Source organism: Mytilus edulis, chromosome 7 (genome assembly GCF_963676685.1).
Source record: "Mytilus edulis chromosome 7, xbMytEdul2.2, whole genome shotgun sequence".
In the NCBI taxonomy this organism is placed as follows: Eukaryota; Metazoa; Mollusca; class Bivalvia; order Mytilida; family Mytilidae; genus Mytilus; species Mytilus edulis.
Genome location: NC_092350.1, coordinates 45,146,186 through 45,173,932, shown reverse-complemented (window position 1 = coordinate 45,173,932; position 27,747 = coordinate 45,146,186). Strand labels below are relative to the sequence as shown.

Below are 27,747 nucleotides of genomic sequence, written 5' to 3'. Positions count from 1 at the left end.
ACAATGATCTTTTTTGTTTATGCATATGCTGTAATGGTGTAATATCACCAAATCATAGTTTACTACATATCTATTTATTTTATGATTTTTATTTTCAAATGTAAATGCAACTAAAAACAATACCGACAGTAAATTAAGGATAAAATAACTGTCATATAATATATAAGTATAGAAAAATATATAATGTTTTATTGTATGTTAACTTATCCCTTCACAGAAAGGAAAAAAAATAAGTTCAGATCTTTCAAAAGTGTCTGGGTTGCAATAAATGTGACTAACAAATGTTACCAAGACTGTACTCACTAAATTACTTCCACAACAATTGTAAACAAAATGCACATATGAAAAACAATAGTTGTAAAATAAGTTTCAACTGAGTTGAAAAAATCAAAATTCCAAATTATAACAAAGATCAAGCATTCTGAGAGTATCACAAGGCAAAACATAGTCCCTTTAATACCGGTTAAAATTAAGTGTACTGGAACAAAACGCTAACTAGACCTATAACTTGAAATGATGTAAACTTTTTAACAAATATCAAATCAATATCCTCAACCATGAAGGTGTGGAAAACTGATTATTTGAGTGAATTTGCTAAGTCCAAGGACCATAACTCAAATCATTTGGACTTGAACGAAATTCAAAATTGATCTGTTACAGTAACTTGTCATGATAAAGCAGCGTACCAATTATTAAATCAAGTTATTCAAGCATGACCAAAAAAAATGCAGAAAACTGAATATTTAAGTGAATTTTCAAATTCCAATTTAATACCATAACTCTGCAGAGAATTATCAGACTGAAACAATTGCTTAATAATTAATAACTTGATCAGTAACTTGTCATGATAAAATAATATACCAAATATCCATTTAATATCTCCCAAAAACATAAATTTCTTAAACAAATATCATATATACTGTTATATTTGTCAAATTAATTGAAATGCATATATACAATGTACTACATGTATTAAACAAACAATTAATCTCCTTTTTTTGTTCAAAAGAAAAAAGTATTACATATACACTTTCAGATGATGAGTGCAACTTTGAAATGTAAAGTAACAATTAATAATGAAGAATCTTGAACTCAATACAGATACTTGTATATTATAATGTATATATCACAGATGATGGCCTTTTATAAAGCGTTATTTATTCAGGTTCTGATGGGTGTCTAGCTAATGCTTCTGGAAGAAATGAGCCGGCCGGTCCATGGAAATGATATCTGAAAAGTAAACATTATATATATTTATATATAAAGTCTCTGAATGATAATATAATAAAAACTATAACACGAATTCCCCTATGTTTCGGCCATTACAACATAATGTATCCAAGCGATGTAACTGTTGTTTCAATGTTGTTATTTATTCCAATGAAGAAGGTCGTAATGGCCGAAACGTATGAGAATTTGTGTTATAGTTTTTATTAATATATATGTATATTCATATATCTTTCAGTGAATCTAGCACAAATATAGCTGTGGAACATAAATTCTTATGGACTTAAAAGAGGAAAAAATAACAACAGTATTAGAACAATTACCAAAAGAGTAGCACAAAAGCAAAGCCGCAAAGTAATTGCAATATAAATCAAATTAATTTGTCATTATGAATTTGCTCTTTTTTTGTCAAATAATGATAAACAAGAACAATGTCTTATTTTAAACTTATACTACCAAAAAAATTATTAAATTCATAAATGTCTCATTGTGTCTATATGACATTTAAACATATTTGCACTTATATCTGAAATAAAAGAAGATTTTTGTTAACTTTTGATACATTGTGAATTGGATGGAGAGTTGTCTCATTGGCCCTAAAGCCACACCTTCTTATTGCAAACCTGTTGTTTTAATTAGATTGAAGTTATAACGAATTCTTACCCTAATGAATTTGTGACATCAGTTTTTTCTGGATTAAACTCGGCTACTGGTACTCCTCGAGAAGCTACCTTGGGTGCAAACATTGCTGCTGGATACACAACAGAAGAGGTTCCAACCTTTAACAATAAAATGTTTTAACTATAAAGTCTGAGGTAAACATTTTTGTCCCTATTTTTTCCAAATTTTACAATATAAAGCTTTCATTTCTATATATACATTTAATATATATTAGATAATAAAAATAAAATTGCAATAATACTGATAAGATGCTTTCATATCTCTATATATATGTAGTAGATAATGAAAACAAATGTTTGCAATATACTGATTATGTATATATTCATTCTACCATTAAACCGGATTAAAGAAAAAGGTGTTTATTTTATTAACCATATAGCAGGGTTATTTGCATGGGGTGTTTTTTTTCACTTATTTTGGGCGGGTAAGTGGAAAATTAAAGAAATCAAATTCTGTATAAATTTATGCTTGCGTACAGTAATTTCTTTCAATAACATAATCAGTACCAATTTTTCTGCATAATAGTTGATGCTGATTTACAACATAAATGCAAAAGGCCATTGTTCACTGGCTGTCAGATGTAAATTAGTTAATTGGTTACAGAATGAAATAATTTTAAATAATATAAGAGTGTAAGGTACTTAGTCAGGTATTTTATCCTTATTGATTTGTGTAAAAAAATATAAGAGCTGCAAGTCACTCATGATAATTTTATGATCTAATTAGTACATCGATCAAAGGACCGGTCAACTTCTTATATAACCAACCGTATCATTTACTGAAGAAAATCTAAAAATCATTCTTACCACTAGACACAGATCACAATGGTCTAGCTCATTCTCAGCTGAATCCATTACTGCTGGGTCTAAACTTTCACCAAACCATACAACATGGGGCCTCAAAAGTCCTCCACAACCAGCTTTTTTACACCTGTATTTGTAAAAAAATTAACTATAACGGTTTAAGATAGACTGTAATTTTAACACCCATCTAAGCATCTAAAGAGTTAACTGATAAGGCTGTAAAAATGTGAAAACAAAAAGATTACAAGAAAGCAACTTTATTTTCTTAAAATTACATGTAATTAAAAAAGTAACAAAATTATTGCATTTCTTTTTCAATGAATAGAGACAAGTAGACCACTTTCGAGTTCATCCGTCACCGGAAAAAAATCGTCAATTATATGCGCCATTATGACGTCATTTACCAGATAGAGGGGGTCACCTGTATCCCTGCACTATTTACGTTCATCAAGCGTCTTGGTGATCGTCATTGTGCAGGATAAACTAGAAATAATGGTTGTTCTGTAGTAACTTAATGACAATTCCCTAATGACATCAATGCTGATTGTCAATTTTGAGAATTCAATTTGTCATATAATTCATACAATATAGAATTATAGTTTTCCAACCACTCGCTCAACATTGGAATGGAAGTGACGACGCCCCTAAACGCACAAATGACATTCACTAAAACCAGAGTTTTTGACGGAAATGCATCGAACTGGAAAGTTGTCTATTGATTTATCCTAAATTCTTATTCTTCTTCTTATGCAAGTGTGCTGTAAGCAGAACTATAGTTATCATCTGACTGGCTAATTTTACATGACTTATCATTGTATCAGCATAAAACAATGCATAATCATCATAACCAACATATTTTATTTTTTATTTTCAAGAATTACAACAAATACGACACATACAGTAATATTAGCAATACATTTGAATATCTATTCATTTTTAACAATAACCAGCTGTGTCATCTCTGCTATCGTTTACTAAAACATCGTCATGTTCTAGTAGATTTCAATGGCATGACAGTATTGTTTCTGAAAAATATACGTTTTAATCATAAATAGAAAAAAAGGAACTATATTGATATGGAACACGATGATGACGTTATTGCTGAGAACATAGTAAGGGACGACATCAAAAGTTCAATGAAAGATACAAAACTTAACTCACATAGATTTTTTTTCACTGACACCTCCCCCCCCTCCTACCCCCACTGCCTAAACCCCACCCCTCTTAACTTAATTTGGGAAAAAATTGATTGACCAATAAGGATATAATTATGTAAAAATCAAAGTTGAATAAACGAAACTTGCAACAGTTTACCCCCCCTCCCCGCAAACTATTTGATTTAAGATTGTTTTAACCTACATTGATCTTTTGATGTCGTCCCTAAGATTGAGGTATGAACTTATTATAATCGTGGTAAGAACCTGCTATAATCGAAGTAGAAGCATGGTAAGAACTTGCTATAATCACAGTAGAAGCATGGTAAGATCGTGTTGCAATCGGATAACTCGTGGTATGATCTTAGTGAGAACGTGAAGAGCTTAGAAAGATCCTTGAGAAGCAAAGTGAGGTCGCAGAATAAGCGTGATGAGAACGTGGTATGATCATAGCGGGATCGTTGTAGGAGCGTAATGAGGACGTAGTAGCATCGTGAAAGCAACGAAAATTAACATTTTCATGCCACTCACACCGCGACCTCACCACAATGTGAATTTAATCTAGATCGCGGTGAGCATGGTGCGATCGTGGTCTAGTGGGACTGGGGCTTTAGAGCAAATCTGACATAGGTCAATTGTTTATCAGGTCAAGATCTTTCTGCCCTGAAATTTTCAGATGAATCGGACAACCTGTTGTTAGGTTGCTGCCCCTGAATTGGTAATTTTACGGAAATTTTGCTGTTTTTGGTTATTGTCTTGAATATTATTATTGATAGAGATAAACTGTAAACAGCAATAATGTTCAGCAAAGTAAGATCTACCAAATTAATTAATAGGTCAACATATTTTTAACAATTTTTCATAAACATTTGTTTTCTTTTACAAAAATCTTCTCCTCTGAAACTACAGGGCCAAATTTAACCAAACTTGTCCACAATCACCAATAGGGTATCTAGTTTAAAAATTGTGTCCGATGACACCACTTGCAAACCAACATGGCGGGCATAGGTATAAATAGAACACAAGGTGAGCGACACAGGCTCTTTAGAGCCTCTAGTTAATTTTGATTGGGTGTGGCGAAAATACCTAAGGCAAATGATATTTCTGTTATAAAGTTACTCAGAATAAATGAAAGTTTTGAATCGGAATAACTTGTTAAATACACATACTTTGGTAATTGGTCCACTGGAATTTTGGCATCTTTTGCCTTGGGGTCTGGTTCTCTAAAATAGATAAATGTGAGATGTGTTAAGAAGATTCATCTTTTTAATGTCAACTCTGAAAAATTTATTTTACAAAAGCAACGCAGTTAACATTACCATCACAGTTTGAAACTTTTGTACTTATCACTGAAATTCCTGGCAATTCATACAGTACTTTAATAGGGCTCTTCACAGTTAGTTCGGCCATATTGGATAGGGGGCAGATTTTCATAATGGAGGTACAAATGGTGTGAATAATACGGGAACACATCATTAAAACAGAGCTGTTGCTTGGAAACACACATAGTATTTCCCATACTTTCATACTATTTCCACCTCTTTTTAAAAAATCTGCCCCCTATCCAATATGGCCGAACTAACTGTGAAGAGCCCTATTCCTGCAAGAATCATCAAATGACTAGTACAGTCAACTGCATATATGAAAAACACTCACTATCAAAGATTTCTGGATAATGGACTCAGTAAAGTTGCTTTCACAAACAGTTTATTTTTTGAATGATCAAAGTTCTATAACTCTGAGAAAAATTGCCAAACTAAAATGACTGTTTATAATGTATGACAAGTTCTACAATAAACTAGTCTAACCCTGTGAGGTATCTTATAATACAAGTGTGTGTGCAGCATGGGCTTATTGCATTTCCGCTAATTTTTCAAAGTCCCAATACTACGTTTCTGCAATTTGTATTTATTACTTTTTTGCATATTTACCTGGTAAATTATAAATATTTGAAATATGAAAATGAACAAAATACAAAACTTGTAAAAGGTGAATGTACTACTGTGGACTTTGTACGACGTGTTGGCTACAAATATTCTGCCAGAACTGACTTATGAACTCATATCAAGATATATCTGATTATTGCTGACTTTTGAACATACGTTTTCATACATTTTAATGATGAATTTTACTTGCATGTTATGATGACCTTTAACTTAATAAATATATATTTTTCATTATGGCTTCGCTTTCAATTAACAGGTATTCCTTAATTATTTGCGGAAAAGTAATAATTTATTTTTTCCGGGATAGTTACTTTTTTCACGGAGAAGTAAGATATTTATTTGCGTAAACGTAAACTTTATTTTCCGGAAACGTCATCTTTTTTTTCTCCAGAAAAGTAATGCCAATTTGGGGAAATGTAAAATGCCTGTGCAGCATCCCAACCAGTAGACAATAATGTCATTCAGGTATAAAACATCTAATTCATAGCCCCTTTGCATTCTATGTTAAATTATGCAATTTCAAGCATTAATGGCTACTTTGTTTTAAGTTCAAATAAAGTGGCAGTTATTTCATGTCAAAACTATACCTTATCCTTACTTGTACTGAAAAATACAGGTTTATCTATGCCTTTACATATTGTTTGAAGATGTCAATTTTAATTTCAAAGCTTGAGTAAATGTTTATACAAACAAAGCAAGCTAGCTAACCAATGATTTACCCTACAAGAATTAGGGAGTTAGCTGTAACTATTTTTAATTGCTTACCCTTTATCAGCCAATGCAGGACAGATAGGACTGAGTCTGTTTTCTATAACTTCTTCACATTTAGTACATCTGGTCTTAAATAAACTACCTAAAAACCGGAAATCAACATGGTAATAAAAGATCAACGAAATTGTGTCATCCATCCAGTAGCAAGTATTTCAAAATTTTAGTGATAACTTTTCACAAATATATGAATCCTCTAACTTTCTTGCGTGTCCTTGAAAGCTTTATTACTACTGGAAACTTATTTCTATGTTTTCATATCTTCACTATTTTGTTTGGTTTTGTTATTCACACAAAAATTTCGCCTTAAATTTGTGTAAGTTAGAAACAGACCTGTTAGAAAATTAACCATTCTTATATTTTCTGATAATTTTACAGAACATAAATGGACACACAAGCTTTCAAAAAATTGATTAAGGAAAAATTAAGAATGAGGATACCAAAACATTTTAAAAAGTGTATAGACAAGTTATCCAATGAGCAAGCTTTTAATCTTAAGCCATGAACTATTTGAACATATTGATTAAGAATGATTATATACTTTCTGCCAATATTTATATCATATGTCATATGTGAATATTTCTGATTTGTGATTTAATAATGTTATAATGTCTACTTGTATACCGGTATCTGATTTGTTGATAACTGATGTGTTTTAAATGTATGAGCCCATAGATGTTTCCTGATGTATTTGACCTAGAAAGTACAACACGGCAAGTCTGTGTACTTGCTTTGAAAAATGGAGTTCAATATGAATTCTACTTATAAAATTACTTAAATTTAAAGAATGGATGTGTGTATGATGAAAATTGAGCTTAATGGCCTTAATCATATGATACTGGACATATTTTGATCATTAATTCACTTCAGTAAACTTGAAGCCTATACATCACAGAATAAAGTCAATACATTTTCATCAGGTTTGTGATGATACAAAAATCATTGACGGCACATTTGAAATCAAATGTATCATCAACAGAGTAAACAGAACATAAGTTTGACTGATTTTAGTCATAACTTTCAGAAGTAGATCGACAGTTCAAAGAAAAGGGGACATAATTGGAAAAAATACAGAGTAAAATCTTTGACAAGTGTAGTAATGCTGAATTATTTTTTAATGATTTTATGCAAACAAAAAAAATGATATTTGTTTCAGATAAAAGGATTTTGTTTTTGACTCTTTGTCAATTCACATAACCAAAAACTTATTTTGAGAACTATATATGAAGGACTTACCATGTAATTCAAGAATATTTTCCGACCCAGCTCTCTTGTGAAGTTCGTCAATATTCTGTGTGATTACTACAACTCTTCTTCCTTGTGATTTCAGCCTCTTTTCACATTCAGATATTGCAATATGAGCCTTAAAAACAATAAGTATTCATTTCACAGCTCACATAAAATATTCAAATCATAAGTGTTTATTTTCTCTAAAAGCTAGATTGCTGTATCATCAGTGTCTTCATATTTTTTTCATATATATATGCTGTCAGTGTGTAGTAGGTTTATCAAAGATACTGAATGCTCAAACAAATATGATTTACTAAGGTTAATCAATTCTATCATTATTTTTTTATTGTACACTTTTTTTCAAAGAAGAAAAAAAGTGGAAGTATAAGAAAAGAACTTTATAAAACATTAGTTCAACACTCAACAGTGAAAAAAATAAAATTAGTAAAATATTCAGATAAAAAATTTCAAAAGACACAGTACAAAAAACAAGTCTTACATAAATAATTAAACAAACACTACAGAAAGAATCATGAGAATGAATGGTCAAGGCTATAAACTGTAGGCAGAGTTGATTACACAATATTGAATCTGTAACTACCTGTACCAAAGATGACACCATTACCATAGTAATGATACAATTTCCTACAAGAACCATTTCACAATAAACAGGGACCAACCAAAAACTAGCAAAGGGATCTGATGCTGCTATTCCTATTCAAATACCTTGTTTGGATCTTTTGTACCCATGACTTCTCTCCTATAGTGGTAAAATTCCCACACTAATGATGGATTGTCTTCAAATGCCTCTGGTGTTGCTAATTGCTGTAAAAGAAATGATAAATAACAATATTACAAAAACAAGAGGAGTTTTTACAGGCGTATTGCATTTTTTCAAAGTCCCAATGCTACTTTTCCGCAAATTTAAAGTATACGTTTCCGCAATTTGTATTTATTACTTTTCCGGAAATTTACCTGGTAAATTATAAATAATTGAATATATATTGACTTGAAAAATGTTGCTATGTCCTTATACAGAGACAGGCGAAAGCAGTTTCCAAAATTACCTAATGTAGATTAGAAATTTACGAGACATTAAGACAATTAGATTTGAACACTAACAAAATTGAAACTTATTCTAAGTCAATGATTTTGATTGATCATTTGGGAATCGTTATACTTTCATGTTTCACCAACTTGGTATGTATATGTAATGAAATGACTGATATTTTCATAGATGGCACATTTAAATCCTGTCCGAAATTCTTCTACCAACTCAGTTTATTTGATACATGGATGTAAAAATGGTAACTACATTCGTCTTGTATTTGCGTTACTTCCACTTAATTACGAGGAATGTTACACGAAACTGTTGGATCAGCTTATTGATGTGTGCACTACCCGAAGAATAACTCTCCAGCCCGAGGTAGTTCATAATGACTTTGAATGTGTAATGCATGCTGCTGTTACTAAAACACGAATAGTGCCGAGTCTTTTCATGCCCACTTGAACGAGCAGTTTTACGCTAGCCATCCCAACATTTTTTGTTGGTTTTTATCGATGTGTTATTGAAACTGCAAACAACATCTTACATAAAGATGAGAACTCTAACTGTAAAAGCACCCGTTTGGAAATGTGAAAAGGAGAAGATGGACTTCCTTAAGTTCTTGAACAAAATACAAAACTTGTAAACGGTGAATGTACTACTGTGGACTTTGTGCGGCGTGTTGGCTACAAATATTCTGCCAGAACTGACTTATGAACTCATATCAAGATATTTCTGATTAGTGCTGACTTTTGAACATACGTTTTCATAGATTTAAATGATGAAGTTTACTTGCATGTTATGATGACCTTTGACTTACTTAATATTTATTTTATATTATGGCTTTGCTTTCGATCAACAGGTATTCCTCAATTATTTGCGGAAAAGCAATAATTTATTTTTTCCGGAATAGTTACTTTTTTTCCGGAAAAGTAAGATATTTATTTGCGGAAACGTAAACTTTTTTTTCCGGAAACGTCATCTTTTTTCTCCGGAAAAGTAATGCCAATTTGCGGAAACGTAAAACGCCGGTTTTTACAACCTTGACTACCAATAAATGTCTTGCAGGACAGTGGGTAAGTATAATAATATTGACAGTTGAGTGTTCAATAAATACAAATGCTGATCTTTCATTGTCCGAAAGTCATATCACTTGATTCCCTCATATGCTTTCATTGTCCGAAAGTCATATTACTTGATTCCCTCATATGCTTTCATTTTGTATGAGAACAACATGTGTTGTACAAAAACAATTATTAGCTCTGCTTACATAATTAATCAACAATTCTATTTTTTTGTTTGCATTGTTTGTGTACTTTGAGCAAAAGATTATGCTTTGAAAAAAAACACGATATTGGTTAATGCATATTTTTTTTAAAGTTATACAAAACAAAGACTTTTTAGCAAGTTGGTGGAGGGAGATGGAGTGTCTGGAGAGAGCCACTATCTTTCGTAGGAAAACTGACAATCCTAGTCAATTAAGATTAAGAGTGGAGAACACCTGCCAAATGTTCCAACTGACAATCAAAGTATTGACAAGCTAGTCATACAGTAGTTGGACCACTTAGACCACTTGGCAACCAAGGCCCTATCAATTTCAAGATCTCATATTATTGAATTATTTTTACCTGTGCTTGCCATTTCCTCCAGTATCCACCAGCTCCTCTAAACGTAGGCACACCACTTTCAGCACTGACTCCAGCTCCTGTTAAAACCACGATATGTTTAGCTTTGGCAAAGTCTTCCCTGAATTGGGGCATACTAGAACTGGGAGCTTTCATATCCTGAAAAATGTATATTTAACATGTTTAATATACAATAATTCTGGTTTGAATTGTTTTTACATTTGTCATTTAATGGCCTATTTTCCAAATCTTAAAACACAGTCTTGGTTTTGCTTATTGTAGAAGGCTGTTTAGTGACCTATTATAGATGTGAACTTTTGCATCATTCCTTCTCTAGATCTGATGGAGAGTTGTTTTATTGGCAATCATACCACATCTTCTTATTTTTTAAGTCAACTCAGTAATCCATGCATGCATTTATTATAAATGCAATTTTTGTAGAACAGACACAAATGTGAGATTACTTATTGTAATTTCAGGAAAATCTACATAGCATGGGTTCGAATCCCAACGAGGGAAGAACAAAAAATTGGCGAAAGCAAATTTACAGGTCTAACATTGTTGGGTTGATGTTTAGATGAGTTATTAATACATGTATATATATAGAATGAAAGTTCTTCTTATTGGGATATTCAGCCAGTTATATTATTTCCATTTATAAAAACCTAGCAATAATTTCTGAATTTACAGTATTCTTTGTAGTAAAACAATTTAAATGAAGGTGACTAGCTTGTTTCGTTTTTATAAAAAAAAAGGTAGGAACAAAGGTTCCACCACAGGATCTAAATATCAAAGATGTCAAATCTGACTAGATTTTGTAATTAAATTGTAAAGAGTCAGTCTACATCATAATTCACACTGGCGGATCTAGAAATTTTCATAAGTGGGGGCCCACTGACTGCCTAAGAGGGGGGCCACTCCAATCACACTTCAGTGATTCCCTATATAAGCAACCAAATTTTTTCACAAAAAGGGGGACCCCTCCCCCCCCCCCCCTAAATCTGCCTCTGATTCATAAACTTAAACAACTTTAAACAGCTTTAAATATTTCCATTAAAAAAAATACATGTACAATTTACACATTTTGATTTAAAACTGATAACTTTTGTAAAATTCAAATTTGTCAGACCCACATCTCTCATCAATATAGATTGAATTGTATTCAAAAGATGGCCATTATTCAAATATAGCTTCTAACATATAATTTGATTTTTTGAGAAGAATATTTACATTTTTTGTAACATCAAAATTGTTAAGATAAACAACATTACAATAAAATTAAGAATGGAAATGGGGAATGTGCCAAAGAGACAACAACCCGACCATAGAAAAAAACAACAGCAGAAGGTCACCTTCAGGTCTTCAATGTAGAGAGAAATTCCCGCACCCGGAGCGTCCTTCAGCTGGCCCCTAAACAAATATATACTAGTTCAGTGATAATGAACGCCATACTAATTTCCAAATTGTACACAAGAAACTAAAATTAAAATAATACAAGACTTACAAAGGCCTTACAATGTTCATGTAAACCAAATAAACTTACAGAGGGTGTGTGAATAACAACTCCTGACATCCTATTTATGTTGAGAGAACAGATATATAAGAATAACTAGCATTTGACAAGTTTGAAGGCACACTTCCTGGTTATCAAATTTCAAGCTATAAAGATATTGGTTGAATCATAAAAAAAACTGGGATTTAAACTTTTTTTTTATAATTTATCCTAGACATGTTAGAGTTATTTCCCATTTCATTACATTTACAAAAGGCAAAATAAATCAGTTGCTATATTCCCCTAATGTATGATGGCAACATTAAAATTGTGAGAGGGGGAGAGTCTATCAATGGAAGAGAGTACGAGGGAGTGGGATATATGGTTAGAAGAATCATGAAATTTTTTGGAGATAAAACTAGAGGCTCTATAGAGCCTGTTTTGCTCACCTTGGTCTATGTGCATATTAAACAAAGGACACAGATGGATTCCTGACAAAATTGTGTTTTGGTGATAGTGATGTGTTTGTAGATCAAACTTTACTGAACATTCTTGCTTCTTACAATTATCTCAATTTATAATGAACTTGGCCCCTTATTTACAGAGGAAAATATTTTGTTAAAATTAACAAAAATTTACAAAATATACAAAATTATTAAAAATTGACTATAAAGGGCAATAACTCCTTAAGGGGTCAACTGACCGTTTTGGTCATGTTGACTTATTTGTGGATCTTACTTTGCTGAACATTATTGCTGTTCACAGTTTATCTCTATCTATAATAATATTCGAGATAATAACCAAAAACAGCAAAATTTCCTTAAAAATTTCCAATTCAGGGCAGCAACCCAACAACCAGTTGTCGGATTCATCTGAAAATTTCAGGGCAGATAGATCTTGACTTGCAAAACAATGTAACACCATGTTTGAATTGCTCTCAATGCTTTGATTTCTGAGTTATAAGCCAAAATCTACATTTTACACCTATGTTCTATTTTTAGCCATGGCAGCCATCTTGGTTGGTTGGCCGGGTAACCGCACACATTTTTTAAACTACATACCTCTATGATGATTATGGGTGCAATCAACAGTTTTTTACGTGACGTCATTCTGTAACAGGGCATGTAATAGTGGACCCATCATGCAGAAGTCAGATATTCATAGTTATATAGATATCTATACATCAATGGAAAGATAATTCTATGAACTTTCTGAATAAATAAAAAAAAATCAACATCTCTTGTTTAAACATGCAAATTGGTACAAGTTATCAGCTGGAAATTAGGCATTTTCCCCCTAAAAAACCTTAAAAACAGACCACCTTTGGACACACGGATCAGTAACCTGTGCATATATTTGAGATTTCTTATAATATGCATTTCGAAGAGCTTATCCGGCTGATTTAAGAAAATGTAGTTTCAGCCTACGTTCGCCTGCTCCGAAAGGAGCTATCTTACCTGACAAATCAAAGTGCTTTTTGCAACAGGTGAAAATCAGCTGTTTATGGAGTTGCCTCCCATATAGTAGGAAGTCACAAAAACATTTTTTTTTTTTAAATCTTGACAAAAGTGGCATTTTAATTGAACTTCAATATATGTTTTTCACATTGAACATAAAAAACAATCAACTTTTTCATTTAGTGGTATATAAATAGCAGGGAATTCCATCAGTATGTAAATCTCACTGGGGAAATACCCCTAGTTTTTAGTACGAAACTGTTTATAGCACCCTTAAGGGTGCAATCAACAGTTTTTTACGTGACGTCATTCTGTAACAGGGCATGTAATAGTGGACCCATCATGCAGAAGTCAGATATTCATAGTTATATAGATATCTATACATCAATGGAAAGATAATTCTATGAACTTTCTGAATAAATAAAAAAAAATCAACATCTCTTGTTTAAACATGCAAATTGGTACAAGTTATCAGCTGGAAATTAGGCATTTTCCCCCTAAAAAACCTTAAAAACAGACCACCTTTGGACACACGGATCAGTAACCTGTGCATATATTTGAGATTTCTTATAATATGCATTTCGAAGAGCTTATCCGGCTGATTTAAGAAAATGTAGTTTCAGCCTACGTTCGCCTGCTCCGAAAGGAGCTATCTTACCTGACAAATCAAAGTGCTTTTTGCAACAGGTGAAAATCAGCTGTTTATGGAGTTGCCTCCCATATAGTAGGAAGTCACAAAAACATTTTTTTTTTTTTAAATCTTGACAAAAGTGGCATTTTAATTGAACTTCAATATATGTTTTTCACATTGAACATAAAAAACAATCAACTTTTTCATTTAGTGGTATATAAATAGCAGGGAATTCCATCAGTATGTAAATCTCACTGGGGAAATACCCCTAGTTTTTAGTACGAAACTGTTTATAGCACCCTATGGCCAAGTATGGTTAAATTTGGCCCAGTAGTTTTAGAGGTGAAGATTTTTGTAAAAGATTAGAAAAAATTAGGAAAAATTGGTAAAAATTGACTATAAAGGACAATAACTCCTTAAGGGGTCAACTGACCATTTTAGTCATATTAACTTATTTGTAGATCTTACTTTGGTGAACATTATTGCTGTTCACAGTTTATCTCTATCTATAATAATATTCAAGATAATAACCAAAAACAGCAAAATTTCCTAAAAATTGCCAATTCAGGGGCAGCAACCCAACAACCAGTTGTCCGATTCGTCTGAAAATTTCAGGGCAGATAGATCTTGACCTGATGAACAATTTAACTCCGTGTCAGATTTGCTCTAAATGCTTTGGTTTTTGAGTTATAAGCCAAAAACTGCATTTTACCCCTATGTTCTATTTTTAGCCATGGCGGCGATCTTGATTGGTTGGCTGGGTCACCGGACACATTTTTTTGACTAGATACCCCAATGATGATTATGGCCAAGTTTGGTTAAATTTGGCCCAGTAGTTTCAGAGGAGAAGATTTTTCTTAAAGATTACTAAGATTTACGAAAAATGGTTAAAAATTGACTATAAAGGGCAATAACTCCTAAAGTGGTCAACTGACCATTTTGGTCATGTTGACTTATTTGGTGAACATTATTGCTGTTTACAGTTTATCTCTATCTATAATAATATTCAAGATAATAACCAAAAACAGCAAAATTTCCTTAAAATTACCATTTCAGGGGCAGCAACCCAACAACGAAATGTACGATTCATCTGAAAATTTCAGGGCAGATAGATCTTGACCTGATGAACAATATTACTCATGTCAGATTTGCTCTAAATGCTTTTGTTTCAGAGTTATAAGCCAAAATCTACATTTTACCGCTATGTTCTATTTTTAGCCATGGCGGCCATCTTGGTTGGTTGGCCGGGTCACACCACACATTTTTTAAACTAAATACTCCAATGATGATTGTGGCCAAGTTTGGTTTAATTTGGCCAGTAGTTTCAGAGGAGAAGATTTTTGTGAAAGCTAACGACGGATGACGAACGACGGACGCAAAGTGATGAGAAAAGCTCACTTGGCCCTTTGGGCCAGGTGAGCTAATAAAAGGGACAAGTTATAGTTTAAATGTGCCTTATTATTGCTTGCTAGTAAATAAAGTTTTTTTGTTCTTTTTTTTTACAAAAGATTGATTGATTGTTGGTTGCTTTACGCCGCATGATTTTTACAAAAGAACACATTCCTTTATAGCAGAATATAATAAAAAGTTTTATTTTCAGCATCAAATGCTTCTAATATATATATAATTGTTTTCAATCAAAACAATTATTATATCTGTGAAATGGTCAGAATGTCTGTGAAACAACCTCTACTTATGGTTATCTGTACTGTGTTCAATGTTAGGTTGCTCAGCTGTCTCACAACTTAAATCCATATCTTATAACAAGAAGTTGTGACTGATAAACTTTTATAATAATGTATATGCATTCAATTAAAAGTTGTGCACAATCTCCTTTGAAAGGTGTACTACCTGCTCCATTCCAATTTTATATATACTAGAACACACCTGTGATATCGCTTGTCTGTGACTGAATTAAAATATATAACTATGCGCAAGCCTTATTTTAGTATTAGTATTGTCATCTGATAAAGTCATGCCGATTATAAGATACGCAGTTCTCTCTGCTTTCAAATCTTTCTGTTTGAACCCGTCAACTTGAACTTATCAATTATTGGTAATATTAATTATTTGGAAAACAAAAGGTCCTGGAAAGGAGTATTTTTTAATCAACAGCATTGTCCTATATTAGTTATAAATAAAGTTGAATTCTTTGATTTGCTGTTTTACGTCATGCCTGCTAACAAATTGAAAACTGTACCTATACGCCTTATTTTTAGTCCAGATTTTTAGTATTCGTATTGTTATCTTAGAAAGTCTTACTGATTAAAATACTACAATAGGTAACAATTTGACAATTTAGTAGTGTCAACCCTGTGATTATGACCCGTGTATATAGCATATTAATCCTGAATACGCCGTTTGTTGGTGCGCCTGTCAGATGCGGAAAGTACAGATAAGGTAATAGGTAACAGGTGAATATACTATTGGTATCGGTATCGGACTAAACCCGGAACTTCTTAATTATTGGCAATATTAATTACGTGGAAAACAAAAGGGCCTGGAGTGGTGTAATTTTTAATCTACAACTTTGTACTATATTAGTTATATATAAAGTTGAATTCTTTGATTCGTCGTTTTTACGTGATGACGGCTGACAAATTGGACCTCGTAATTTTAGTATTATAGATATATATGAAGGGGCACAATGTAATTACTGATTTAGGTAATACAATGCGTTCATATGTTTTAAATGATCAAAATTAAGAAAAAGCAGTTTATATACTTTGTTCTACTTGATTGATTGGGTGTTGTTTGCTTAACATAGGTCATCCAGGAGTTAAAACCTATGTTACAAATCCAACTTTTTTTTTCAATTTACCAATGGTGAAATGAAGACTGATATGTTATAAACCATGTCATTATTGAAGCACTGAATATTCAGATGAAACAAACAAGATTTTACAGTTGACCCACAACTAAATCGACCGAGTGCTAGAAAATGAAAATAATATTTTCTAAAAATTGGTCAAAAGCTGATTAGACCTGCTTCAAGAATGGTCAAACCCCAAAATTTGAAGCTGTTAAATGTATGTTGGGGACAGCACTTCTATTGCATTGATTTTTTTAACACTAAAATTCATAAGAAAGGGTGCAGATTTATAACAGATGCATCCTTTTACCCTTTGTTTTAGTAAAGAATTTATTGTCACTGTGTTTTTCATCATTTAAACAGAAAACCATGTTTTGTCTACTGAAAGCCTATGAAGATGAAAGCTGTTCTTGTTCAATTGTGTATTGTTTGTGTTCAAAACTGGAAAGAAAACTTAAAAAAAAAAAAAAAAAAAAAGAGTACATAGTTCCTGTAGCTACTAGTGTTAATCTATTTTTCATTGGATTATTTTTATGTTTAATTTCAGCAATCATAGGCAGATCAAGCCCCTCTTATATAGATCTAGTGGATGGCACTGGATGCCAGTCCTCAAAACTTTTTTGACTGGAAAGGTAAGTCTGTACTAATGAGTAGTTTGCTATGTGTAAATAAAGCTATATTTTTTCCATTTGTTATCATTTCAAACATAAAGTTTCTGTAAAACAAATGGTTTAACTGGATGTGCTTGCCATTCAAAAGCATGTCGGAGTACAGACAAATTGCACTGCAGTTAAAAAAATACTAAAATCAAACTACATACATTTAAAATTTAAATAAATATTGTGTTTCAGAAAACAAGAAATATCTGAAAAAGAGAATATATATATATACATATATATATATGCTAAAAGCCTAGCTGATAAGAAAAACTAATTAATGTAACAAAGTTATGACTATTTTATATTTTTTACAGTAGTTAAGTTATGCTATATTTTAAATCAATTGCATTATGAATATTGAGGGGGGGATAGGACCTTTATCACGACTCCAGGATTGGGTGTTTTTAAGCTCTGGATTTTGGGATTGACCCTTTCGGGATCCAGGAATTCTTTTTTCAAATTTCAGGATGTCAGAATTTAAATTTATTTCAATTAGTGACCTCAGGAATTGGTTTTTAAGCCCGGGATTTCGGGATCAGGACCCCTCCTAACTCCCCCCTCAATATTGTACTTTCAAATTTGTAAAAGTATCACCTCATCCAAAACATCTTTATATAGTCTTTTAGAAAATGAATATTGTTTAAATTTAAATATTGTATGTTTGTAAATATTGTGATGTTTGTTTTGCCTCTTCAAGTGGCATTTGGAAACAATTCAATATTTGGATTTTACTCCAATAAAATAATTTGATTTGATTTGATTTATACTAATAGATATAAATTTTTCATAATCTAATTACTTTTGCTGTCATCTTAATAATGGATGAAGTTATAACCGGTGAATTAAAAAGCGATCTTGATATCAAAAGCCTAATCATGAGTTTGCCTTGGCTTGTGTGTGGAGAAAATGAAAGTAGACTAGAGTTATCTCTCTTGTACAACTTCCTCCTCCATCCGGGTCTTTTACAACCACGCTGCCATCATGGGTCGCATGCACAATCCTGGGTATATGAAAAACTAGAATAAATAATTAATTATCAGACGGTATCAGAAATAGTAAAGAACAAAATGTTAAATTTAAACTAGTCTTTAATTAATATAAAACTACTTTTCTTATTTTTATGTAACGAATCGAATATTTGAAGAAAAGGAAGTCGTCACGGAAAGACTACGGTCTATCCAAAAAGTATCTTTGAGACAAATTTAACACCTGATGAATGAAAATGCCACATTAAACTTATTTATTTGGCGATTGTATTGTAAGTTGAAGTAGATTTTAGACGGTGTTGCAGGCATTGTAAAGTTTTGAATATTATTTCGAAAAAGGGGGGCTGGATCATTTATGGAAACATTTTTATTTGTATAACCAGAGACATATATTATAGTATGATACTTTATATACTATATATGTCTCTACTCTCTAGTAAATTGTTGTTTAAGCAATTTGTCTAAAGTCAATTTTGATTATCACCTTTGGTTAACAATGGCCATGTCGAGGCATGTGTCTTCAAAAAGTATTGTCAAACTTCAAACTTGTGCACCTGGAAAAGTTTTAAAGCCGGGTAATATCTGTGTACATATAAGAGTTTCATCCATTGTGTATTTAAGTTTATTACTCATCTACATTACAAAATTTTCAAAAAGATATCGAAAAGCCAAAGGCTAGTCCAAATAATTATGACGTGTTGAAAGGCTATTATACTTATTAGCTTTGACATTTTACGTCAACTTCATAATGCTGAAGCCATATTTTCTTGGTTGGATTTTGAGGGGGAATTTGGCTTCTAAACTTTGAGACCCAATTTAAATATAATTTTCATTGAAGGCTAGAAATTGTTTGGCTGGTAAATAAATTCTTGCCTTTTATGTGTTTATTTGTGCAATATTTCCACGATTATCGACTCTTTTTCTAAAACATTAATCTGATTTCTGTATCTGAATTTTTGAAACATGTGTTTTATATTATCCAAAAAATTCAGGTCTGGCAAATTTTACCAAGTTTGATGCAAAAATACATTTTATACTCAAAGTAAGCATCTTCAGGTCAAATCAGCTCAATATCAAGAAGGATGAATTCTTTTGCCGATTTTCTCATATTCGTCCCTTGTCACGCACAGTGAAATAGTAAACCAAGTCTAAAAATCTTCAAATGATAACTTTCAGATTACTATGGCAAATGTACACTTATTTTTATATTAATAATAATAAGGCCAAATAAAAATATATGTGTGGTTCCAGTAACCCTACCGTCCCTACTTTTTTGGCTCAAAAATAGCCTATCCTAAAGATTTTATTGTCATTTTTCATTAAGCACTGTTAAAGTCAGAATGTTGCTCCCATAGACTCAATGTAAAAAAAAAAACATAAAATAAAAAAAAATCCCTACCTACATGTACCTACCCTAACTTTTTTTCAGATGTAACTGGAACCACACATACTTTTTTATTGGCCTAACAAGCATCTAGTGTTTAAACTCCAGTAAACAGTCTGGATATATTTGAAAGCTTTGACAAATTTATGTTTCTTTTTTACAGTAAGGGTATTTCCCAATCAGCACTTCCATACAGAAGATCAGTTCCAACAGTAAGTAAGCTCTTATCGCCATAGTAAGGTAAACATGTAAGATCAAGAAATAAAAATATAAAAAAAAATATGTTCTTTTCTGACACACGCATGAATAAAAAGAAAACTCCATTGGGTCAAAATACATTTTGTTGATCAGCATCATGGCTCAGATAATAAGGCAAGTTTGCTTTTATGTCTATATTCATTTACAAAAAAAATAACCAAACAGAAGTATAAGCAATAGGTTTTGAAGGAGTTGCAACTTGCAAATAATGAATAATTATGATTTCATCCTAATATTTTGTTGATTTTAGTGGTTGAAACTGACATCTGAAGATGTTCAAGAACAGATATTCAAGCTGGCAAAGAAGGGATTGACACCATCTCAGATAGGTTTGTTCTTTAAGTATTGTCAGATGCAGTATAAAATTTTGATGAGGGAAACTCATCTAATAATCTATGGAGTGATACAATGTTATAAATTGCTTTTCTAGCATGCATTTATATTTATTAAATTTACACACTTGAAGTTTCAAATGAGTTAAAGATATGTTGGATTAACATTATACAAAAATTCCAATGATCATAAAAGCATTAGAAAAGATAAAAATGAAATAACTCCATTAAAAGTTATTTCTACTTTTATCAAAGTTTACAGTTTTTAAGGTTCATCATAACAAACGGACAAATATGGCTGTATTTACATGCCAAAAACTACTATGAGTACAGACTTACCTGTGAAGTTGGAAAAGTTTTAATGCCTAGCATCCACTAGATATATAAAAGTTAAATGCATTTTGTGTTTCAGAAAGATAAAATCTCTTTTGGATTTTGATGGGCATTTTTTTTCTTTCATGCATAAGGTGTGAAAATTAACTAAGTTGTGGTACAACTTTGAGATGATCCCTCAGGTAAAAAACCGGTTTGTATTGTTTTGATTGTCCTTAATTGACATGGACAAGAGGTATCTTCGCAACTACAGGTGAGTTAAAGAGTTTATCTGAGTCAGTGAGTGGACAGTATCAAAGTAATTCAGGTGTTTGTTTATTTTTACACCTTCTGCAGAAAGGGAAAAAAATGCCCATCAAAAACCAAGAAAGATGTTATCTTTCTTAAACATAAAATGCATTTAACTTTTATATATCTAGTGGATGCTAGGCCTTAAAACTTTCCAAACAGCACAGGTAAGTCTGTACACAGAGTAGTTTTTGAGGTGAAAATACAGCCATATTTGTCCATTTGTTATGATGAACCTTAAGGGTGTAAATTGTAATGGAACCCAGGGAAGGGATTTTGAATATGGGGCAACCACCTATAGAAGTAAATTAAAATGTGTTGAAGTCATAAACTATAATGCTCTGTTAGTTTTATATTCATTTACATGCATTATGGGAAATCACCAAAATAGTTTGAAAATTACAGTCTGCGCCAAAATCTTTTCCAACTACTAGTCCAAAGATCAAAATTCTGATATATTTTTATGCTGCATTTATGGCATTATGTTTTCTTGTCTCTGCCCCTTGTTGTCAAGGTAGTTTTTGATGAAGTGAAGTCCAATCAACTTGAAACTTAGTACACCTGTTCCTTATGATATGATCTTTCTAATTTTAATGCCAAATTAGAGTTTTTACCCAATTTTCACAGTCCACTGTCAGAACATAGAAAATGAAAATGCAGATGGGGCATCCATGTACTAGGGACGCATTCTTGTTTTAATATACTAGTCCAAAGATCAAAATTCTGATATATTTTTATGCTGCATTTATGGCATTATGTTTTCTTGTCTCTGCGCCTGTTCGTCGTCAAGGTAGTTTTTGATGAAGTGAAGTCCAATCAACTTGAAACTTAGTACACCTGTTCCTTATGATATGATCTTTCTAATTTTAATGCCAAATAAGAGTTTTTACCCAATTTTCACAGTCCACTGTCAGAACATAGAAAATGAAAATGCAGATGGGGCATCCATGTACTAGGGACGCATTCTTGTTTTAATATTGTCTAAACAAAATTTAGAAAAAAATTTCTAGTCCTAATAAAGTTTTACTAGTCTCGGACATCAGACTTGCGATGCAGACTGTAATTATACAGTTGATACATCAGTGTTCCAGCTAGGCCGTTTTCAGAGGGCGCGGCGCCCGCCCTTTTCCAAGTGGCGCCCTGTGCCCTTTTTACAGTTTCCAGGGCGCCCTGCCTTTTTTGAAGATCGATTGCATATTAATTTGCATATTGATATGATACGCTAATTACTAAATTTTACCTGGGGAAAAGATTATGACTTTGTTAACCACCCCAAGCTAATCAATGGTTACAACTGGTGTCATAATCTGTTGTTATAGGTAATCCGTTTATCGGATGGGTCATTAATGATCATCAACATTAATTCGTTCAAATAGAATCGGTCAGTCGGCAACTATCTTTGAAGAAATGTGCATACAACAACTTGGGCACAATTTGCGATGTTTACCGTAGTTTCATGGAAGAAACGTAATGACAGAAAGTTGGAAAACCATTATAAACTCGTTGAAGACATTGTTTTACTTGTTTTCTGTAAAATAAACAGAAAATTCAGACGTATTTGTCATTGACTGCCTTCATTTTTGATACGAAAAATAACAAAATCGGCCGCCATATTGTGATCATATTTACATCATATATACGTACTGTTTATAATCCTCCAAAGAAGGAGCACACCCGAATAAAGAAAGATAACTCAATCTGATTTTTTTCCTAGCATTGAGTAACCCATTTACATATTCTAAAATGTGTCTCCATACTTCTTGCTTAAGAATATATATGTTTAGGTATTTATTTTGAGTTGTGGGAAAAGTTAAAGAGGGTCTTAGTAGCAGTGTTGGTAGGGTGCCTTGGTCATCTTTTTCTGTATTCTTTATTTTTGATACTATTTTTCACTGTTGCTTTATATCCTAAAATTGTGAATTTACTGAGCACAGCTGTTTTGTGCTGTATTGCCATCAAGCACAGCAGGGATAAAAAAGAAAGGTGAAACTGGTAAAATGTGGTAGACCATAGAAACAGTATGAAACAGATCTCCTTTCAAAACATACTGCATATAAAGTTCAACTGTGCCAAGCAATGATAAAAAAACTTGTGTGACAAGCTGCTTGACAAGTTTTTCAGCCTTAAAAGTAGAAAGATAGAGTTCTATATGGGCTAAAGATGTTGTTCTTGTATAACCTGTGATTCAACGAATAAACACAAATGTTTGATTAACATCTTTTATTAAAATATGCCCTTTTCATATTATCATATCGCGCGTTAAATGCCCTTTTTCAGGATTGGCACCCTGCCCTTTTGAAAACCTAGCTGGAACACTGTACATGTATCCATAAAAAGCCACGGTAGTGGTCAGATGTGTTCCACCAATGACCTTAATGTCTATACTATGCATTTCCTTACAGGTGTTATTCTGAGAGATTCACATGGCGTTGCACAGGTCAGATTTGTCACTGGTAACAAAATTTTGAGAATTCTTAAAGCTAAAGGTTTAGCTCCAGACCTTCCAGAAGATCTGTATCATCTCATCAAGAAAGCTGTCAGCATTAGAAAACACATGGAGAGAAACAGGAAGGTATGAACACAACTATCAAGGACTACTGCAAACACAAGTTAAAACAACTGAAGTGTTCTTTTCTCCAGATGATATTTGTATCTCAAAATTTGGCTTCACTGAAAGTATTTTTTATATATATTGTAAATTCTGTGTTGTAATTCTGATTCAGTTTTTATACAACTCACTAATCAGTGTTCTCCCCAGGCCCTTAAAGGACCACGGGCCCGCGATGTATTATTTTCTACCGCGGTGGTATCGTTCTTGCCGCGATGTATAATTTTTCTCCGTGGTGCTAAAGTTTTCGGTAAAAAAATTGTAAATCGGTAAAGTTTCAGACGACTTGTTCAACTTTCTGTGAGGTTTAAAATTTTAGATGAAAATTGAACAGTTCTAACCAGTTTAATCCAGTTCTGACATGTAGATTGTTTACACCACGTGATGGATTTACCTTTTGAGGTTAGCCTTGATGATTGGATTTAATCGATGTACATGATTCTTTTGTGTTTTAATTAATTAAGAGATCATAATTTTAATAACAAACTTGTGAGGGACAAGCAGACATTTGTTACTGAACTCTATTACGCCAGTTTTTAGTCAAAATAATTTGCCTGTTGGAAATTAATTGTTGAGTTACTTCCCCTGATTTTGCTTATTACAAATAAATGCTCCTCAAATATAATTTCTCATTGAAAATAAAAATAAAGTACAAATTGAATGCAAAATTATATAAGAATGTTACATTAAGGATAAAAACTTTCTTAGAGCATACCAACAAAAATGTATTGCAAATTATTTTTGAGAATCATACTTTTATTGATGCACAGACATATTATATTAAATCGGTAGTTTTTTCAACACTAGAATTTTCTGACTGTGCAAGGCTGAAAAGTCTACTGCCAGATATCTTCTATAATGTTATAATCCCATACAGGACTTTAGCTAGATATGAACTAGTATAGAGACAAAATTATAAATGTACTTTATGTCTGTAACAAAGCAGGGTTTCCCCTGGGTCAATTATTTTTTTCGCCACCTCTTTCGCCAAAACAATATATTTTTCGCCACTTTATTATTTTTTTAGCCAAGTAACGTAAATATATTTTTCGTTTAAAATTTATCTTTTTTTCTACCACCCCCCCTTTCCTTTAAATAAGATAATTTTGCCCCATTGTGTCTATGATTATTCTCTCAAACTTATTTTAGAGTCTACATTTTAATGAGTAAACACTAAACATTTACTTTAAAACAATAACAAATTTTTAACTTAGTAAAAGGGAAAAATATTCATTGTATTTTAAACAACTTTTCTAAATGAGGGGGCCACTATACTTTTAATAATAAAGAAGATATAAGTCCTGGAATATAACACAGTTAATGGACATATTTTGATCATATAATAGCAGTATAGTTCGTAGTAGGGAAAGAAAAAGAAAAATACTGATGTGCCCTTTTGTACTAAGAAGTGGTTTTTACAACAAAACAAAAGCTTGTATCACATGAAATTGATCCCTCATTTCATGTGTAGTCATTACATTGAAGGGTTACTCTCATTCGAGGGGTTGTGTTCTTAACCTTTTGGATAGATTTCTTCATAACGACAGTTTCTTTTCTTGACCATCGTAAATGAAAAAGTTGATACGTAAAACTATGCTTGAAACACGTGTGTCACTAAAACTTTAATTTTTAATCAGAGATTTTTCTTGCTTTTGATTATTTTTCGTCACAACAACAGCTTTCTTTTCTAAACTATCTTTAAAAGGAGAGGAGACGTCAAAAGTCTGCTTCAAACACGTGCGTCGTAAAGTGGTAAATAAATTATGTATGTGACATTTAGCGGAAGCTATTTAACCATATCATTTTGTCAAACAATTCAATCAACACCTTTATTAATTAGTCCTTTGTTGTCGATAGGTATTAAATGCAATCAGCTGATTATTGAATTTCTGTCCAAATCTTAATGAGGTAAAGGTGAATTCCGAGTATTGTCTGATCGGGTAAAGTCCGAGAAACTCGAAAAAAAAAAGTAAATAAACAAGATGGAGGAAAATAAATCGTTATATATATTTCTGTCGCCAAATTCTTTCGCCAATGACGAATTTTAATCGCCACAATTATTATTTTTTCGCAAATTGCGAAAATGGCGACCGCCAGCGGAAACCCTGAACAAAGTATTAACTATAAAAATAATTTTGTTGTTGTTTAAAAGAATCAGGTCTAAAACTATGGAAAATAGTATTTAATTTACTGCAGGTTCTGTATCAAAATTTAATCTTGTTCAAAGTTAATTGTTATGGTGAAATCTAACATGGGGAATGTGTAGTGTAACTACAAGTATCAGGACAAAATGGCTTGATCAAAATATAAGAAGTGACTTTAGTTTAAAGACTACTTGTGCTTTTATTTATTCTTCAAAGATATTAAAGTATACAAACTGTTTATTGATTTACTTTTTCTACCAATAATTTTCTGACCCAAAGTCCATATAACACAGTACCACAGTAAACAAAACAAAGACAAAAAGGTAATGACAAAAACTAACAAGAAAAAAATAAGCGACGCAACATGACACAAAATATTGTAAAATTCATTTCGTCACGCGTTACCCTGGTGCTATCCAAAAATCCTGGGGAGAACACTGCTAATTGAATAAAAAGATTGACCTTAAAACCACATTTTAAAGTCTTCGAAAAATGTACAAGTATTAGAACAACTTAAATTAAAATCAGAAATTTAAATCGAAAACAAATGAAAAAAAATCGCTCTAAAGTTTTGTAAGTGGATCTTATGATTAAATGACGGAAAGCTATGATAATGAGAATAGAATCGAATTTCATAAACTAAATTAAGAAGTGATGTTTAGGGTTTCCAATAATTTAAAGCCTTCAAATTAAAGTTCTTGAAATTTGTCCCAAAAAAATGGGTATATCATGCTCTACTGAAAGAGTGTTCTGAATTTAGTTTATATTGATTTAATGACAACTTTCATTCACGAAGACTTCTAATATTGATCTTTTATTTTTTAAACAATAATTATTTGACATACTAAGATTGGTCACAGAGAACTCCATTCAGATAAACGATCTTTAAACATGCTATAAAATATGGGTATCACATGTTAAAGGTTAATGCAGAAGATTACCTTTCTTTGCAAATACACAGAACACAATTTATATTTCAGGATAGGGACTCCAAATTCAGACTGATTCTGGTAGAATCTAGAATCCACAGATTGGCTAGATATTACAAGACAAAGAAGGTTTTACCACCAAACTGGAAATAGTATGTATTCATTGAATTTTATAGATAAGTGCTAGTATTATGAAGATTACACTCAAATCAATTGCTCTATGAATACCTCCTAGAATTCAGATGAATTGTTAAAGCTAGAAGAAATATTGAACAGAGCTTTTTTCTTCTTTTTGGTGTTGTTGGAAAAGTTAAAAAAATGATATTTTAAATTCATCAGGACGTTCAGGGCGTGCAAAGAAAACCAGTAGCTTTGAATCCAGACATAGTTAATCATCATTTTGAACACATTAATAATGTTAAATTTGTTCATGTTATTAGTTGGAAATTATAAAAATATTGCTGGATAAAGTAATTTAGTCGGTCTATATTTGGAACTTTTAATCAAATAAAACATACCTTACCCAATACATGATGCTGGTATCAGTTTCTGTGTGTATTGTTGTGTACTCAAATATAAAGAGAGCTATTTACTACAAACTATTAAATTATGTACATTTGTGAAATCATGTGCATTTGTTATGATGACACGTTTTAAAAATATTTTCTTTTCTTTATAGTGAGTCCTCCACAGCAGCTGCTATGGTACAATAGACATTGAAATAAAATACTAGCCAACCAGTAAACAGGATATTATTGTGTTTTATTTCTGATGTATCCACCAGTCTTTGCAGATTTATTCTTGTGTTGTCTGTGCTGTTTTCCTTTGTAGACAAAATACCACTTATTATGTATTATAAAAGGAGATGTGGTAGGATTGTCAATGAGACTACTTCCCACATGAGATAAAATGACAAAGTTGAATCAATTTAAGGTTACAGAACAACCTTCAACTA

The 27,747-nt window shown here is 32.0% G+C and overlaps 2 protein-coding genes across 3 annotated transcripts; one reads left to right on the top strand and one right to left on the bottom strand.

The window, feature by feature from the left end:
* Positions 1-73: 73 nt before the first annotated feature.
* On the bottom strand, positions 74-18,440 carry LOC139481586 (NAD-dependent protein deacylase sirtuin-5, mitochondrial-like). Of its 2 annotated transcripts, none has more exons than XM_071265007.1 (9): positions 18,330-18,440; positions 10,483-10,638; positions 8,536-8,634; positions 7,816-7,942; positions 6,577-6,664; positions 5,035-5,088; positions 2,715-2,838; positions 1,891-2,006; positions 74-1,230 (listed from the first exon to the last, which is right to left on the bottom strand). In XM_071265007.1, the coding sequence occupies exons 1-9, from the start codon at positions 18,405-18,407 to the stop codon at positions 1,158-1,160; spliced, it is 915 nt and encodes a 304-aa protein (XP_071121108.1). In that variant the 5' UTR covers positions 18,408-18,440; the 3' UTR covers positions 74-1,157. The 2 variants fall into 2 exon arrangements, with proteins under 2 accessions (XP_071121108.1, XP_071121109.1); XM_071265008.1 differs by lacking the exon at positions 18,330-18,440 and adding an exon at positions 12,023-12,204.
* An 8-nt stretch (positions 18,441-18,448) lies between these two features.
* On the top strand, positions 18,449-27,537 carry LOC139481587 (small ribosomal subunit protein uS15). Its single transcript, XM_071265009.1, has 6 exons — positions 18,449-18,534; positions 20,064-20,112; positions 20,409-20,487; positions 23,514-23,683; positions 26,844-26,944; positions 27,472-27,537. The coding sequence occupies exons 1-6, from the start codon at positions 18,512-18,514 to the stop codon at positions 27,503-27,505; spliced, it is 456 nt and encodes a 151-aa protein (XP_071121110.1). The 5' UTR covers positions 18,449-18,511; the 3' UTR covers positions 27,506-27,537.
* Positions 27,538-27,747: the final 210 nt, after the last annotated feature.